Genomic DNA, 17,582 nt, shown 5'->3' with positions numbered 1-17,582 from the left:
GCGGAGCGGGGCGCTACCCATCAACATCCGGGGCAGCCGCCGGCGGCGGGAAGGCGAGCGGGCGGGCAGGCGGGCGGTGAGTGAGTGAGTGAGTGAGTGAGTGAGTGAGTGAGTGAGGGAGGGAGTGAGTGAGTGAGTGAGGGAGCGAGCGAGCGAGCGAGCGGCGGGCGGGCGGGCTCAGTCGCCGTTTCTGTGTGGAAACTCCCGTCCCGTTAAAGTGGGGGGGTGGCGGCGGCGGGCTCGTTAACGGCTGCGGTGGAGTCGGGGAGGGCTTTAAGGGTCCCCGCCGCCCTGCGGGTGTTGTCTGTTGGCGCCCACCTGGCTGAGAACTCCCTCAGAGGGTAACGGCTGCAGTCGCGCTAGTTCTGTAACGGGTTTATGAACGGCCGTAGCGTGGGCTTTTCGGAAAATCCCCGCCTGTGCCGGGCGCTAGCGAGCTCCTGCTTCTGCCGCAGCTCCTCCGGACCTAAGGCCGTGGAATTCACCTCAGAAAAGAGGCCCTGCCCTGACGCAGTGCTGCAGCAAAGCCAGCACCCGCTCTTGCAGGTCTGCCGCTGCTGGTCAGTGCGGCAGAGATGGGCTGGAGGGCTCAGCAGGCTCTGGCGCGGCTGTGTGCTCGGTAGGACCCGTGATCGTCACCGAGGGGTTTTTACATCAGCAGAGTGTGCGGGGCTGACGTTCCTCTGTGGCTAGGTTGTGTTGTTTTCCTCTTTTTTTTTTTCACAAGTTTTTACTGATGGAGTAGTGCCAGCAAGACTTCTATGGCATAGAATAAGTCTGGAAGACAGAAAAAAGTAAGCAACACCATTTAATATTGCAGTAAATATAACAAAGCACTTGCTTTTATCTCCAATTAAGACTGAACTGTAAGTTGAGATGCAGCTGGGATGAAGTGGAGACTCTGGAGGAGGGAGAAAAGTGGGGGAGTTTACCATCTGCTTTGCAATTGGTGATGGGGTGACATTTGGGGATAGCGGTAATGTTTTGGTAGTGTATAGCGATTCTTAATAAACACTAATGAGCAGAGCGGGCACTGAAATGTTTAGTGAGGGAAGTACATGAAGGCAAAGGAAGCAGATGATACCAGGAAAAATTTAGGTGAATTCAGGTGGTTTGGTTTAAGATGTTTTGCTTCAGGCCATTCTTTATCTTTCTTTTGCCAGTAGAGCAATGCGTGTGCCTGCACTGCCACGTTTACGTTGGGCAAAACTGGCTGAGTCCGAACTGTTTAAGTATATGGTTTGTAATCCCTTGGTTGACTCTTGCCCAGATGAGAAGGACAATTTCCAGATGAGGATAATATAGTTGAGAGAACTTAAAACTTCATTAAATGGCTGCATCAAGTCTAGTCAATACTTTTGAGCTTTGCTACCGTAATTTTCTTGCTTAAGGGTGTAATTTATTTTTTTCCTGTTAAACTGGTGCCAAAATAGATATAGCTGTACTGAGAGAAGAATTCTTCCTGTTCAAGCATGTGCACAATGAGAGGAAAGTGTCAGGAGAATACCTGCAGAGAAGAGACCTAAGCTGTAAAAGACCAGAGGGATGCAGGCAAGACATTTGTTTGAGACAAAGGAGGGCAACAATTAAAGGGAAGCTACTTGAATAAAAAGCCAGAGGAGCAAGGAAATTAATGTAAGAATGCTGAGGGAGTGTGAAGTTGGAATAACCAGGGCTGTACTGTAGTAGGTAATCAAAGTGAGTACATAGTCAATGTCCAGCTTTTGCAGAAGACTGTTAGAGAAGCCTAATTACTTGAAAAACAGTCTCTTTCTAATCTGGTTACAATTATGTACTTGCATAGTAGAAAGTCAAGATACAGGGCCCTGCTAGGAGCTTGCTATCCTGATGTGTGTTTGCATCCCTCTGCCAGTCAGTAGCTTGGCTGAACAGAGTGGAAGATCACCTTCTAAGCTTTTTTTGTTACACAGAACAGACATACAGGAATAGATCAGATGAGGGAGCTGTAGCGTTCAGGTTTTTTTCAACACCTCAGCTCCTCAGTTTGAGTAAAGCCGGTATCCAGACATATACCAGAAAGAAGGGATGGGAAGGGATACAAATCAGAGTTCAACTGGTGACATGATGAGCTTCAGGAAATAATGATATAAAATAGTGATATAATACTGATGGGGGATGCTGCAAGCAATTTTGAAACTGTGCTGCTTTAACTTTTAAGGGTAAGTTGTGTTCAAAATGGGGGGGGGGTCCTGCTTTTAAGGGGTAAGTTATTCATATTTTGAGCAAGCAAGTGCATTTAAAATTGCCTGAAATGTTCAGACTTGTAGAGCTTCTGTTAAGACTGTATGTTTTCCTTTTTTTGTCAGTCGTTAAAGAACTGCAGTATGACACAATGTTATTGTTGCATTTGTGGTGAAAACTGTTTTACTGAAAGTGTTAAAGTGATTTTTAAGAATTACCAAGCATTGCATTCTTCTGCATAACTGAACTGCACTTTAGTTACCTTTGTGAAGGATCTTCATCAAATTCTAGTTTCTAGAAAGAAGCCTAGTCTAGAAAGAGTCTGGTCTTTATGTACCCTTGTGAAAAAAGAAATTTGAGAGCATGAAAGTGGGAATAAAGATGTAGTGATACAAAAGTAATGAAATCATTAGTAATTCTTCTTTCTGTGTAGTGAGGGCATGACAGTTAGCTTTGTTTTGTTTTGGAAAGACCTGTGACCCTCCAAACTTTGGCAAATAGTTGGTGCGCAAAGCTGTTAAACGTTAACCAATGGATAAAAGCAAATGAAAGTTTATGTGTATAAAAAAAAAGAACTCTAAGGGTTCTCTCTGTGTGTCTATGGATATATACACGTATACCTGAATGGTCCAGCACAGTTTCCACATTAGAACAGGTTAGGCCAGTCCCATCTGATCTTTGTTGTTTGCTCATCTATGGGAAATATGGAGCAGATAAATGGTTGAAGAAGGAAAGACAGAAATCATTATTGGGGATGCTACAAAGAATCTGGTAATTACAGAATGTTTTGATTTCCCTTGTTCATGAGTTTTCTTGCACTAAGAAATGCAAATCTGCTTACAGAAGTTTTATGATTAAGTCAGATGACATGTTAATTTTGTCAGTGGCAGTCAAAATGGGTATGAATTGTACTTACTATCAAAAGCTAGACAAAAAAGTAAAATGTTGCATATTCAGGTTATGGATTCATATATTCACAGAAGATGATTGCATATTTAATGACTTGTTATCAAATGGTTAATTGATCATATGAAGGAATATCAGATATTACATAAGCTACTTTTTAGTATCTGCTTTTTTATTTTAATTCACATCATAGCACAATCAAATCAAACTGCCTTGCTGCAGTCTTTGTACAAACCTTATATTTTTCTCCTGTAACTTAAATTAATATAGGACTTTTATTTGGGAGACTCCAAAATAACTTACAGATTTATCAGCTTATGTACTGCTCCAAGATAATTCCTTTCAGCATCACAGGGAGGGTGTATCTTGACCAGCTGCTGGGCAAGTTCCTTTTCCTACAAATGGCCTCAGAAATTTTACACCAGGGAAGACCGTTGTTGCGAACTACTATGTACTGCTTCCTTCATGCATAGCAGGACAGAGGTGCATGCTGACTGCTTGGTGATCTGAGTCTGTGCATCCCAGGGAGTAAAATCTGACGACATGGATATGACTATTGTTTCCTCAAACACTGTTTGGAAACAAGCTGAGGTAGCTTAGTGTGTGTTTGTGGTTATATAATGAAACCATACCTAAAATCTCTATAATTTGTCACAAATTTAGATTCAGTTCTAACCAGTAGGGAAAAAAAAAATTAAGCATATTTGTGGCGTACAAAAAGTGTATGTTAATTTTTTTTTTTTTTGTGGCAAATAACAGATCTGAAAGCATACTGGGCTTTTGTTGGTGACTGAAGCTGTAGGAAGAGTTGTGGCTCAAATCCCACACAGCAAGAACAACTATATATTTCCAGTGCTTTAACTAATTCCTATGTTGGCACAGGTTAAGACTGCATGCTAGTAGCTAGCTCTTGTATATTTGTTTTCATCATTAGATCTAAGAGCATTTTATAATGATGCAATTAAGACAGACATTGATGTCCATCCTAATATGGATACACTTTAAATAAACAAAACACTTCTGGAAGTTTCTTTCTCCAACACCATTAGTAAGAGTGATGCGTTTTTATTGTATTGAAGTTGTATGCACAAACTGGAATGTATCATTGCAGATATTATGGCAAGTTTTATGAATCTGGAAAGCAAATGAACCAACAATGTCCTGAATATAATTAAAGGTACAAAATGTAGAGCCATACATAATTACAATGCCCCAACACAGTACTTAAATAGAGTTTAAAAAGGGAATCATCACTGATATTTTTGGATCATTAGTGAGTGTAAGCATCCCCTGCCCTGTTTTAAGGAACAAGGATAAGCCTTTGAGGAAAGAATTTTAAAAAACGCATAGAGTGGACATGCCATCGTACATGTTTTAACTGTACTACAGCTTGCTTAAATCTGAAGTAAGCACAAGAAAGGAAGTGCTGTTGTTGGTTGGGTTTTCTTGAGGGCACTATTCTTTTCAACACTTCAGTGTTTTTGAAATAAATAATACATGACATTTTTAGTAACAGTTAAGTATCCAGTAACACTTAAGACTTAGGCTTTAAGTCAAGGTGAATAAATGCATGTGTAATGGAGCAGGTTCATTAATGCTGATTTGGGTGATGGTTATCACTGTTGATCTTTGGTGCATGAAGTCATTCAACTCCAGCTTTGGGCATCTTAATGACTGTCATTACGTACAGACACCTAGAAGTTCTGATCATACTTCCATCCTGCTGTACAGCCGAATTAGTTGGGGTTGCTTTTCCACTCAGTTACGTCAATCTCAAGCCAGCACAGTGCAGTGGAGAATCAAGACCTTTGAAGGATATTCCATCAGTTTGCAAGTAACTCATGTGTACTAACGGAAAAATGGGGCCTCAGTACATACGATTATTTTGCTAGTATCATCAGGGGATTTGCTTCTGCAGTTTAGAGTAGTCCATCAAGTGACACCCCATCATGCACTCTCAAGTGGCATTCAAGTGGCATTCAACTATTAGTAGTAAACAGTAGCTTCTAAAAACTAATACTCTTTTTTCTGCCCCCCCCCCCCCCCAAATCAATGCTTGAGAGATGCCAGAGGCACACTAAAATTATAATCTGGTATGTAAAAAATACAGCTTTCTTGGTTAAATATTTTAAGTCGTCTAATTACCTTGAATTTAGGTTTGAATTTTAATGTCCTATTTTCTACTCATCTAGCTGTCTTTCTCAAATGTTTCCTATTAACATTCATTTACGTTCTTGTTGGCTTTTGTAGGTGGCCAGGTGAAATAATAGCAGCTTGTTATTTTGATAACCCTGATATTTTCAAGCAATTACAAACATAAAACAGGAAAATGTAAAGAAGAGAAAGGGACAACCTGTACAGTAGAAACATATGGGTTTTGCAATTACTGACGCAAAATATAGGCTTCCAAGCTACTATTAAACACTTATACATTCTCTGTATGAGAAAATGTGACATTACATGGTGTTTAAAATAGGACCTTTCATATATTAACATAGAAAAATATACTTTGTTACAAGTTAACAAAAATAACTTAAAATTTTGAGAAGCAAGACAAGTCCTTGTGATGGACACTCCATTTGCTGATGTTTTGTGTAAAGTAAGCCTATTAGCCTAAACTGGTGGCTTTCTAATGCTTTTTGTTTGGATGTCCATACAACACACATAAATTTACTGAAAAGAGGGTTCCTTTCTTAATTATCTTTTGTCCATGGATCCCTGAAACAGTGGTTGAAAATTACTGGCTTAAAACCTATCCTCAGAGATTGGTGAATTTTTTAAGAGGTGGGGTTACAACAGCATCTAAAGGCAGATAACAAAGATGAAAGTTTCTGAACATTCTTGCTGCGTTGTGACTTCAAGTCATACTCTCAGTTAATTTTAACATTTGGGCTTTACTCTTTATATTAATGTTAAAAAATAAAATGAGGCACTGATATGTTATGGCTTCTTCATGTCAAAGTATCCTGTGCTTTGGTTTTCAGGGGCCTGACATAATAAGCCAAGGGAAGGAATTTCTTCCTTGACAATGAAACGGTTTATCCTCTGTGTTTAAGGACAAACTAAGATATAAAGGGTAGGATGACTAATTCAGTGTAATAATTTAATTTTGGTGAAGCTGAACGTTGATGATATAAATATTCTACTATGCATTTACTATGCAATTTACAACTACTTAACATTTATCTCTCTAGCTGCACTGAGCTCCACGCCTGTGGTCTTGAATCGGAAAGAACTATCACTTAAATCAATACGAGTTGTATTTGAATGCAGATTTTGATCTTAAAATATTATAAGGATTTATTTTACACCTGAAATAATAATAATTAAAAAAAAATCTTCAAAGATAGAGAAGGTTAAGTGTTTCTCTTGAGATTTTCATAAAGACGTAGTCTTTGGGTAAAAACCCGCTTCGCCAAGTTCAAACGTAAAACACTTCCCCTGTTCCCCTTTCTATAGACTCCTGAAAGAATGATTTTTGTACCAGTAGACTACTATTTTGAATGCAGTATTAAAATAAATAAGATATCATAGTACAGGGAAACATGCTTCTAAGTCATATACCCATTGTGCAACGCAACCATTCCTCTGAAGATGAAGCAAGATCATTAAAAGTAAGAAGTTATTTTATAGACAATTTAGGTTTTGATGCTTTTCCAAGAGTTCCTTTACTAGTTTCTCTAAGGAGAAGAGATGCTCATCTACGTCTTCTGGTACGAGATTTCTGATAGAATTAGCGAGTTCAAACAGGTATTCTGTGTTTCTTCCACTAGGACCAACTGCATTAAAAATCTGTTCAGCAATTTCTTCTAGAGGTGCTGGACCAAGGTAGTTAGGGTTGTCACAAGTTCCAATGTATAGCAATACATCAAACGGTTTTACTGACAAGTCTTTTGGATAGAAAATAACAGTTGTAGTCCTGTAGCCTCCCTTCTCTCTGAAGTCCAGGTATGCCTTTACTTCACATTCTTGTCCAGCTGGCAATCTGTAAGCAACACCCCATACACACCCCTGTTGAAGGACATAAGAAAAGAAAATCCAAGCAGTGTTCATAAAGATACTCACAAATTAATGTACTTCTATTGTATTTAGACAAAACTCTCTTAAAAAATAATTCTTCAATTTTCAGTCTTTTTATAGCTATTTCTCGCACTGTTTGTAGGAGTCCCAAATTAAAAGGGTTGTTTTATTTAGGAAATCTTCAGTCAAAATGGTAATTATGCCGACTGATCGTCCACTTTCTTGCTAATGCTGAGGCCTTTCTTATAAAACAATTTCTTGTTGCAATTAAGTTTGAAGTAGTAAATAGCCTTGGCATGGGCTACTAAGGAGCTGGCAAAAAGGATACAAAGTACCTTTCTGACCTCACAAAATTTGTAACTGAAAATTAAAATTTTAAACAGTGCCAAATTCAAAGCAATTTTCATCAGGTTCTTTCTCTGTTTAGTTGCAGTTTTGTTTCTAAGGACCCGGGTGTCACATCTGTTACATGTACTTGGAGGGCTGAGTGTGGTAATGTCACCGTACTGAAACTGAATCAGAGAAGAAAAAACTGAGAGATGAACCTTCATTTTGCACAAATAAACATGGCATATCCAGCACCTCAGCAAACACTGTTAGGATAAATTTCTTTACCATCTTTGAAAACCTGAGTATTTCTTCATCCTCTTCACAGTTAACATCTCTCAAAAAGTATTTAACTGGTGTGAATTAGTTATACTCCCTTACCAAGTTTTTATAAACAAATCAGCAAGATCTGTGTAGGGATTGATTTGCATGGGTTTTTGTTTTGAAGTAGCTTAGAAAAATGATGATGGTCTGTTTTCCACTAAAGGCTACATATTGTTTCTTACGAGTGCTGTTTTAAAATAAATGATAGACTGTTTTGTCTGCTGCAACATCAATGTTGATTCTTCCTGCAGCTAAGTAGGTATACGTTATCAATGCTACAGTATATGATGATAAAGCAAGTAACATTTTGGTTTTTTCCCCCTAAAACTGGATCTTACTATTTTGTCATGATATCAGATGGTGCTGGGGTGGTGGTGTCAATTCACGAATGTTGAATTTTGCAGTCACACTATATGTTGGTCAAAGGCATTTTATTAAAAAAATCAGGAGTCATTTTCTATTGCATCCTTTGTAGATGGTTACAGCATTTGATGTGCTGTGGCCAGGAACAGCACTAACGAGTACAGAAATGGGTTCCTCACTTTCCCTCAGCCATCTGGGATGCGGGTTCACTCCAGCTGTCTGTGGGAAATGTGTTAGTTTTAAAAACAGCCTCTTCTACGCATGTTACTCTCTTGGAGTTAAATCTGCTATTCAGACCTACTTTGGTGTTGATAGGAAACTATATATGGGTGTGGTGGAGACAGGGATTTAAAGCAGACGCTTTTAAGTGTTACTGCTTGTTAACTCATTTAGTTTTCAGTGTAGAGGATTCCTATTTCAGATGATGGAAAATTACAATCCAGAAATCTGACAAGGAGTATGATGTTCTTTTTCTGTGTGGCTTCCTCTTAACTGGCAAAGAAATTCAGATGGAGCAAGTAAAAATAACTCTCTAAACTAGAGGTTTCCAAGCTGCACTATGTGTATCACTAGTGAAAAAGTACACACAGGCTAGCACAGAGCTGAGAGCTGGCATTGCTAGTAAAAGTACCACCGCTGTTGTCACCACAGTATGTGGTGTCTGCGTGCAGGGGATTAATTGCTGTAGTCTGCTAAGATATCTTCAAAATAAGGTTACCTTTTTAAACTGCAGAATGAGTAACTGAAATTAAAGCAAATGACTTGTGATATCATTTGATATTTATGTGTAAAGTGTGATTATCTGGCCACACCAGATTCTGGAGAAAAGGGAAAAAAACCCAACCAAACAAAACTGGTTTGCTAAGGGGAAAAAAGTTTCTATGGTAACGAATAAGTTTGCTTAACAATACAAACTGAGTGACAACAAACATAAGCATTCTTTGTCTATATAGGCGTCTGTGTAACATAATGGTACCCAGCAGTACGGTAATGTGAAAAAACCCCTTACTAGAAAGGCACAGAAAGTCACAATGAGAGACGGTGCATTGCATTTTGCTGGTTTTGCTAACTGCAAAAAACAGTTGAAGTTTTTGATTACTGCTAAACTTACCTCTCTTTGTGGCTGCTATTTCAGGAAAATAGATAGGTAAGACAGCAGTATCATAATTGTATAGATAAGCAACTGTAAATAAAAACTTAACTACTACCAAAATACCCATCCTCTGTGTCTTATGGCCTGGTGTCATGTGGCCTTGCTCTCCCTCTGCTTCCATGCCATCCTTCCTTCCCTCCTGCCCCTCTGGAGGCAACAGTACCCACAGGGATTCCCTCTCCTGGAGCAGTGTGAAGCTGGATGGGCACGACCATCACAGCCGTCCCCAGCAAGGTGCCAGAATAGGGCACACTGCTGGATGCGGGGGGGCCTGGAGGATCAGCTGGGAGCGGGAAAGCAAGCCCATCCAAGGGATATCCTGCAATAGCCACCCCTGGCCTTCCCCAGCCTAGCTTACTGCTTTTGTCCTAGCTGGTGAGCAGTCTAACCAAGAGCTCTCTAGTGGGTAAGATCCCTAAAAAACATTGCAGGTAGTTATAAGATAGCTTCTTTACTATCAAACAGAATTAGAAATGGGTAAAATGTAAGTCTAAGTACTTTTATAAGCAGAAAAATCTTGATTTTCCTACAGCTTACATGACTGTAAGCCTAGGCCTTGTTTCATCTCCCGTCCCTCCCCAGCCTGGGCACTCCCCTTGCAAACACTTCCATTGTGGTGTCTGAGTGAGACCTAGGGAAAAGGTCCAAAGATAAGTAAGAATGGTAGACTCAGGCTAATGACCATTTTCTCTGAACAGAAGCTAATTTCACAGTATTACATAGAAACCAAAAGGACAGTTGTGGCATTTAATTCCTTAAGCATTATATCTGTGTAGCAAAAAATAAAGGAAGGGTATCTCCTTTTTTATCACTGCAGTGTAATCTTGATTTGTTTCAGTTTTTATTTTGGGAGGGCAAGATTACAGTTCTGACACAACATCTGGGGTCTACTATTGGCATATCGTCAGCACTACACATATGCTGAAGGTAAATTTCTGCATCTTAGGATAGCTGAAATGATTATTCTGGAAAGTACTTTAAAATATACCTTTGGTAATAACAGACCCAAACTACTTCCAGTTTCTTAGTTTTGATTGATTTGAAACAATCAAGAGTCATTGGTGTAACTCCAAGAAATTTTGAGAGAACTTTTCATTGCACTAAACATAACTCAATTATTTGCTTGTAGAGAAGCAAAAATTAATAGAGACTTACTACACAGGCTGAGAATGCAACAAGACATTCTGTACACTACAGAGACAGAACAGGATTACTATACCTCAGGATCTTCAACCAGAGTCACAACTCTTCCAGGCTAAAATTAAAAAAAAAAAAAAAAATCATAGTTAGAGGCTTTTAGCTTAAATCATGAGCAAAACCAAAACAAAACAAGAAAAAAAACAATGAAAAGTAATGAAAGGATCAGAGAACTAGTTCAGGACAATCTCAATAAGGTCTGTTTCTTTGACATCCAGTATAAATATTTTCTGAGAATAGCTTTTGATCTGTATTAGATAAACGGTGATAAACAAAATGTTAAATTCTGAGTGGAAAGTGTCTGCAACAAGTTAAACTAAGGGCAGTCATAAATGGGGAGGTTTTGAATGTCCTGGCTTTGTATGTGCTGTCCAGACTCAATTCTATTCCTGTTTAAAATGGTGACAATAATTCATTAATGTAAAACTATCCTCAAGGAGCGCACCTTCCTCAGTCATGTTGCTTCTCTACCGTACTATGCAATATTTTTATCTCTGGACTGACAAAAAGGTGAACCTTCTCACTTGTATTCAACAAGTTTATACACAGGCATGGAAAATAACGTAACACAGAAATCTAGCTTGCATAGAACTAAGCAAGATATTACCACTTCTGGTTTGGTTTGCACTAACTGGATTTTAGAAAATGTTAATTTCACACTATGACACATGGCAACTCCTAGGTTTAAAAGCTCCTAGCTAATTAGATGTTTTTGAACAAAGAAATCTGCTAGTAATTTTTAGTAAGCACCATGTTATTCAAAGTTGAAAAAACAAGTTTATTGTGCAAAAGACTGTTTTCCCCTTCTTTTCCCCCGCCCAGCTCATTCTTCCTTACTGGGCAGACGGAGGGTACCTTGGTAATGGCTTATTTTTCCAATGAGTTACTTCTTGCAGGAAGAGTAAGAAGCCAGTTTGTAAATACTGAAAAGAAAATTGTTGAAACTTGTTGTATAACCTGGAGAATAAAATTTCAAAACATAAAACCCTATGGAGAACTACATCTATAGTTTAAAACTGCTAATTTTGGCATCCAATCAGTGTACAAGTGTCTTTGGTTAAAGGTAAGGGAAAACAAAGATACTAGCATTCATTCAATTCTAGTGTAGGATAGAAATTCAGTCTCTTAGGAGTTGCAAAGATAATCTGAACTCTATGTACTTGGATGCATGCCTTTCATTTAGTCTTAGGTAACTTTCAGTCTCGGGCTACCACATCTCGGTCTTTTTATGACTCATGACTAATGGTTTCATTGACACGTCTGTGCTCTTCTGTTTGATAAGTCTGTACCTGTGTTTGTCTCTCTCACACAGGAACAGTGCAGGGTTTTCTCCTACACCAAGTCATTGGCAAGCCACATGTTCTTTTGGTAACAAGCCAAATACGAAATCTAGTTTTTGCAGAGCACTTCATAGATACCATCAAGTGTAGATATTGCTTATTTGGTGTCAGATCTTTTATAATCTTAAAGGCTATTTATAAGCTCTGACGTGCTGCGTTTTTTTGTTTTTATGCCAGTTCTCTCCCAGCATCAGCCATCTATTCTTGATGTGATTGATAAAATAAGGCAACAAAACTAAATGAATACTAAATGATTACTGTTTGAGTACTGAGGGGAAACAGGTCTGTTACCATGATTAATCAAGATAACTTAGGTGTTCCTTTTGGGAAGTTTTTTCCATAGCCATTAATACTTCCCTGACTTGTGTACTCAATACTGGTTGCTAAGATTTTGTAAATTATGGATTAAAGAGACATTCTGTGGTGGAGACAACTTCCTCTTTATTACCAGGAATGTCTGCACCTGAAGCCTAAATATTAAATGAAAGTGAAGTACTGAAGAGTACTTAATCTTCAGATTGGTTGTGTGATGGAAGAACAATCTATTTGTCTAGGGAAGGACAGGATATTTATTCTACTGGTTTGCAGAGCCCTTGTCTTGCATGGATCTACCTAAACCAAACACCACTAAGGAACCATGGGTATTACCTCTGCTAGCTAAGTAAAGAAAATAACACATCTATGAATGACCGGCTATATGATATAAACCAAACCCACCTTTGTTGTGCCCAGGGAGTACTGGCAAGGGCAAACTTCAGTGATCTCCTAAAGCAGATGTCTTTGAGGAATTTGTGTCGGTCCTGTGCAGCCTGCTGCCAGGAAGGCTGACAAAGCCAACCTTGCATTGGATCACACTGGAGCAGCAGCGTGGTCTGCAGCCATGCAGGAATTTTCTAAGGCATCTGTAGTGCTAAGGGCCATCACCCTCCGAATCAGAAGGGAAGCCATTGCAGAAAATTAAATACCTGTTGTGTCAGCTCTTAGCGTTGCATTTCACTTCAGGCCCTCAATTGTACTGTATGCTAGAGCTCCCAAACATACTCCTGTCTTAGAGTGCACGTGATGGGAGGTTCTTCTAGGTTTTACTGGTGCAGAGTGTGCACTAGAGTCTATGATGTTCTCCTAGCTTGGGGGCTTTGTCTATCTGTGTGGAGATAAAGTTCCTCAGGACAGTCCTGAGGTCTAGCTGATGTGTGCTATGAAATAGTGGGGTAAACTGAAATAAGATCTTCCACTGTTAGATTGTTTTCAGTGGTACCATAAACTCTTCAGCTACTAAAATTACTAAATATTTAATGATAGAGGAATCAATTAATTTTTGCATCTGGACATGAAAGTAAGATGGAATAAAAGGAAGTATGACCTTAGAAATAATTTTACCTTGATTACCTCTTAAATTTTTTCAGAAAGGGAGGTGGAAGTTTGCTATAAGGAATATAGTAATTTAAAATGGTTTCCTTAAAAGCACAAGTTTATTTAAAGAAAGCATAGCCTTTTCTATTTCCTTTTCCTGTGGCTCCTTATGGCATAACAGGAGCTTATCTATCTGTCGTCTCCCCTATAGCCCCCTTACTGGCAGCCGTCCCATGGGAAGAAACCACCAGGGTAAATCAGGGAATTGCGGACGTGGGAAGGCACCTCTGGAGATCCTTTAGTCCAGCCCCCTTTTTTCCATTTCACTTTTAGCAAACTAAAAGCCCATCATTATCTTAAAACGATTTAACCTTAAGCTGACCCAGTAATTCTATTCAAGAGTTTTCTGGTTGGGCACTGTCTGATGGGAGACAGCTGGAGCTAGATTAATCACGACATCAAGTTCCCCCAGGTTTTTTTTCTAAGCACATCAGAGAGCTAGGAACAAAGATGGTCTCTGGCAGAGCCAGAACTGAGATTCCCCAGATGTCAGGCCTGTCAGTATGCTGTGCAGTCAAGTGAGTGCCGGTGCCCAATCGAGGAGAGCGGCTAAAGCAAGCGGTCCGAAGCTGGGAGGGAGGACGATTGTAAGGAGAGGATGCCAAACTTCACTTGCAGCAGCAAGCTATTAGTTTGGTTCAAACCATATTGTGACAATAATGGCTTCAACCCTTGAACGCATTTACACTTCTGGGCTGTTCCAGGCAAAACCAAACCCCCAGACTAACATTTGAGAAGGTTTATGTGAATCATGCAGGTTTGCATTTCTGATGCCATTTTTTCTGAAGCTCGCACTAAGAAATTTGAGTTTGCCATTTATGAAAACATTTTTGTTACTTACTCAGGTCTTTCTAAGCCGATAGCATTTTTTTTCAGGGAACACTGTTATTGCCTGGTAAAATTCAAGCTGCTTTAATGTACTATTTGGAATAATCCTCTGAAAATCTTATTTTTAAATACAGCTAATGTGTAAGTTGCTGTATATTTTTCAAGAAATGTTTATTCCTTTTTTTGCATTTTTAATCTGTTCTAGCAAAACTTTTTCCAATTTAACATCCTGTAAACTATAAAATATGGCTCCATGATTAAACATCACTTTATAACTAGTTAACCGTCTTATTACAGTAAGAGTTGAGTGGTTCAAAGTATGATTACAAGGTCAACCGAGTTTTGTACTAAAAGCCTGCAGCCACTGTACATTAAAAGTGCTCTCTGTTTTTCTTGTGCTGAGCGTGGAATGCTGGAGCAACAAGTGTTTTCAGAAGAGGTTTCTTTAACTTGTTGGCTACTATTTTATTGCTGTTCTTTAAAATGTGTTAGTACTGAAGGACCAGTTTCACTTGTAGCTCACCCACAAGAGATGTAATTCATCTCTGATGTCAAGGATTGTAAAGATTTTATAGCAGAGAGCACCTGGCCTGGTGAAATGGGATGTCCCGGCTGTGTGTTTTCTCAGCGTACACTCAGGGAGCCTTTTTGCCTTGCAAGCAGGAGTAACAACTCAGGACTGCAGGAATACAAAAAGGCATTAACTTGTTGATGCTGAGAAAAAGTGTATTTTGTTAATGCCAAGTGTTTTATATAAAACGTAAAAGGCATTAACGGGTCTACATAACTAATGACCCGTGCCCTCAGTCTGTCCAAACAAGCATCTAAATAGGAGGAGAACAAAGCATGGGGTTATGGGAGCAGTTTTTTGGTTGTTTTAAGGCTCTGTATGCCTGCGGGTGATGGTTCTGCATATGATCTTGACTGGGGCAGAAATACAAATGTCTAAGCTTCTTGGAACCAAGTATATGCTAGCGGGTAGCAACCTGGCGTAGCCATTTTGCAAGATTTCCAATATCTGCACAAAGACAGTCACTCCGAGTACTCCCCCGAATTTCAGCTAGCCCAGCAGAAGATAATGCAATGAGGTCACCAAGGATACTTGCAAGAAGGAAGAAAAACTGGCTGGTGTGGATTTTATTCCTTTCTGAAGCCCCAAGAGCAAGACTTTCTCTGTTGACTAATGAGGTTTTTTTAAATTATTATTCTTTTTTAAAGCCTGGTTTCCTAAGTAGGGGATGCTGATGGGATCACACTCTTCTATGCCGCACCCTAATAACTTTTGCATGTGCTTTTCAATTCATCCAAATTCAAGAGAAGAATAGAAATTTCCTAATGCTCATCCAAACATAATCTTTGAAAAGGAACGACTGGTAGATGAGAAATTAGTGTTCCCGCTGAGAAAGCGAACTATAGCTGTCCATTCAGCAGACGTCACTGAGCCAGCCGCAGGGCATGCTGCATCTCTCCAGCCAGGTGAGGCAGTAGCAGAGAGCAGGGCAGGTTTGGAGACAGGAATTGTCTGTATGACAGCATGTAAGCCAGGTGACAAAGCAAGGCTTTCAACTCGATCTTAAAAGCAACGTGGCAAAGCGTTTTGGGGCTGGAGTTCAGAACTGGGACAGCAACATTTGCACAGCGCTGCTCCAACCTGAAAAACATGCCTGCCGAGTGCGCTTTCACATGATTTGTTTCTTTGCAGTAAACTTTTTTTTTTAAATACTAAATGCCCAGCTTGTGCTAGTACCTGAAGCAGGGTGATATGCCTTGCAGAAAAGTAAACGCAAGGGTGGGGTTTGCATTATCTTTAAGCACTGTGAAAGTTATTTTCTGGTGTTTGAGGTTCTAACTAGTGCTATTCAGAACTAGATGAAAATTTCTTCCATGCCACAGGTAGCATGCTGTGTTTTATTTTTGAGAAGAATCCTTATGCCTTTTCTGGAGGAGCTCTTTTAAAGCCATATTCCAGTTTTAGAGTAGAGTTACCAGGGTGCAGGTTAGACGACTGCTTTAGGGAGCATCAGGAAAACATACTTTTGTGATACAAAACCAGCATTAAAAGTAGGTAAGTTGTTAGAGAGCTGTATGCAAGTATCAGTTTCTATACATTTATGATCAGTTTGCATTTCTGATGACTAAATTGTGAGCAGCATCTGCAGCTGTAAATAACAGTCCTGCCACATCAAAGTCATTCCTCTAACTTGCTGGGTGTTTCCGTAACCTATTGTTTCTTTAACATTTGTCGAGCTATTTAGAATTATATAAGGGTGCTAGCCCTTCTATGGGGAGGGTGGTACAGGCTTTCAAAGCAGAGTAAGACGCTATTATTCTCACTCCTGTGGCTTAAAAAATATGTGTGTTTGCATGAAATGGGAAATGCTCACTTCTGAAATTTTAGTTTCTTTTTCTTGGTGGCTTTTTTTTTTTCCCCTTTTCCAAACAGTAAGTGTTTCCTCCTCCACAACTTTTCATCTGAAAGTAAAAAAGCTGAAAAACAATGAGGTAGGTACTCAGATCAACACTTCTGGCCTTGAGTTACTAACTAGCCTTCCTCTTCAAAGCCTGACAGCCACAATGGGGTATTTTCCCTTAGTTATTTATTTAGATTAATGTCTATAGTAACTAACTCAGTTATTTTTGAGCCATTAAAATGGATGAATGGTTATTTTTGTTACTGTTCTTCTCTTCAAAGTTCATGGTGTTGTTTGATGGGTGGAGGTTTTTTTGATTGATAGTACAGAAGAAAATGAATTCTTGTACTTCAGGAAATACTTCTTGCCAGGATGAAATACGTTAGAAGTTGTAGTGGATGTACTCCACCTCAGTACTTGGCAAAAGACGACTGGAAGGACTGGCACCAGAAAGCATCAGTTGCTCCTGAGATGTACTTCTGAGAGGCCCCCAGCAGCCCTGGGGAGGCCGGCTAACTGCGAGCCGCCGGACCCCGTCCGCGTTAGGGCCACCGCCGGCATTTTCTCCCGGGTCCCCCCCCGCACTGGGGGAAGCGCCCTCGGCACCCGGACGGTGCCCGGCCGCAAGCGGGGGCCGGAGGAAAGCCGGTTCGCTTCGGCCACGGGGCAGGGGCTCGGCCCGCTCCCTACTGCCGAGCCGTTAAGAGCAGCGGGGGTGGAGGTGGCCGCGCCGGGAGGCCGAGGCCCGCCCCGCTGCCGCCGTCGTGAGGGGCCGCGCTGCCGGGCCCGCCGCCGCCGCCGCCCGGGGAGCGCCGCGCCTCCTCTCACCTCACCTTCCCTCACCTTGCCCGGCACGCCGCGGTGGTCGGTGCTGCCCTGCCAGAAGCGGCGGCTGTAGCCCAGGATGCGCCCCACCATCTTCTCCTCGTAGGGGAAATCCACCTTCCAGATGAGGGAGCCGTAGCCGAACACCCACATGGCTGACCGACTGCCGGGCGGCCCGGCACGGCCGCGGGCCTGCGCACTGCCGGCGGGGCGGCCCCGGGGCGGGGGGGGGGCGAAGCGGGCTTCCCCCTCGGCCGGCGGGGCGGGGGGCGG

General features: G+C 40.7%; 2 protein-coding genes across 3 annotated transcripts in view; one reads left to right on the top strand and one right to left on the bottom strand.

The window, feature by feature from the left end:
• Positions 1 to 252: 252 nt before the first annotated feature.
• Positions 253 to 17,582, top strand: part of ASB3 (ankyrin repeat and SOCS box containing 3) — a 31,469-nt gene continuing 14,139 nt past the window's right edge. Inside the window, exon 1 of one of the 2 annotated variants that reach the window (XM_052783927.1) lies at positions 253 to 794. The gene's annotated coding sequence lies outside the window, so the exon portion shown is untranslated. Of the gene's footprint in view, positions 795 to 17,333; positions 17,412 to 17,582 lie in introns of those variants that run through there. The other variant, XM_052783928.1, reaches the window with a different exon arrangement.
• Positions 4,136 to 17,532, bottom strand: CHAC2 (ChaC glutathione specific gamma-glutamylcyclotransferase 2). Its single transcript, XM_052783931.1, has 3 exons — positions 17,328 to 17,532; positions 10,515 to 10,550; positions 4,136 to 7,119 (listed from the first exon to the last, which is right to left on the bottom strand). The coding sequence occupies exons 1-3, from the start codon at positions 17,460 to 17,462 to the stop codon at positions 6,736 to 6,738; spliced, it is 555 nt and encodes a 184-aa protein (XP_052639891.1). The 5' UTR covers positions 17,463 to 17,532; the 3' UTR covers positions 4,136 to 6,735.

This window comes from Harpia harpyja, chromosome 4, assembly GCF_026419915.1.
Source record: "Harpia harpyja isolate bHarHar1 chromosome 4, bHarHar1 primary haplotype, whole genome shotgun sequence".
Lineage (NCBI taxonomy): Eukaryota > Metazoa > Chordata > Aves > Accipitriformes > Accipitridae > Harpia > Harpia harpyja.
The sequence above is the reverse complement of the archived record's forward strand: the minus strand, read 5'-3'. Positions and strand labels throughout refer to the sequence as shown.

What these genes read in the sequence shown, in the direction of transcription:
- CHAC2 (XM_052783931.1), bottom strand. Translation starts at nt 17,462, where the DNA reads ATGTGGGTGTTCGGCTACGGCTCCCTCATCTGGAAGGTGGATTTCCCC. An exon ending in ACCGCGGCGTGCCGGGCAAG is followed by an intron (nt 10,551 to 17,327) that starts GTGAGGGAAGGT and finishes TTTTAATTTTAG; the next exon opens with CCTGGAAGAGTTGTGACTCT. An exon ending in CTCTGGTTGAAGATCCTGAG is followed by an intron (nt 7,120 to 10,514) that starts GTATAGTAATCC and finishes GTCCTTCAACAG; the next exon opens with GGGTGTGTATGGGGTGTTGC.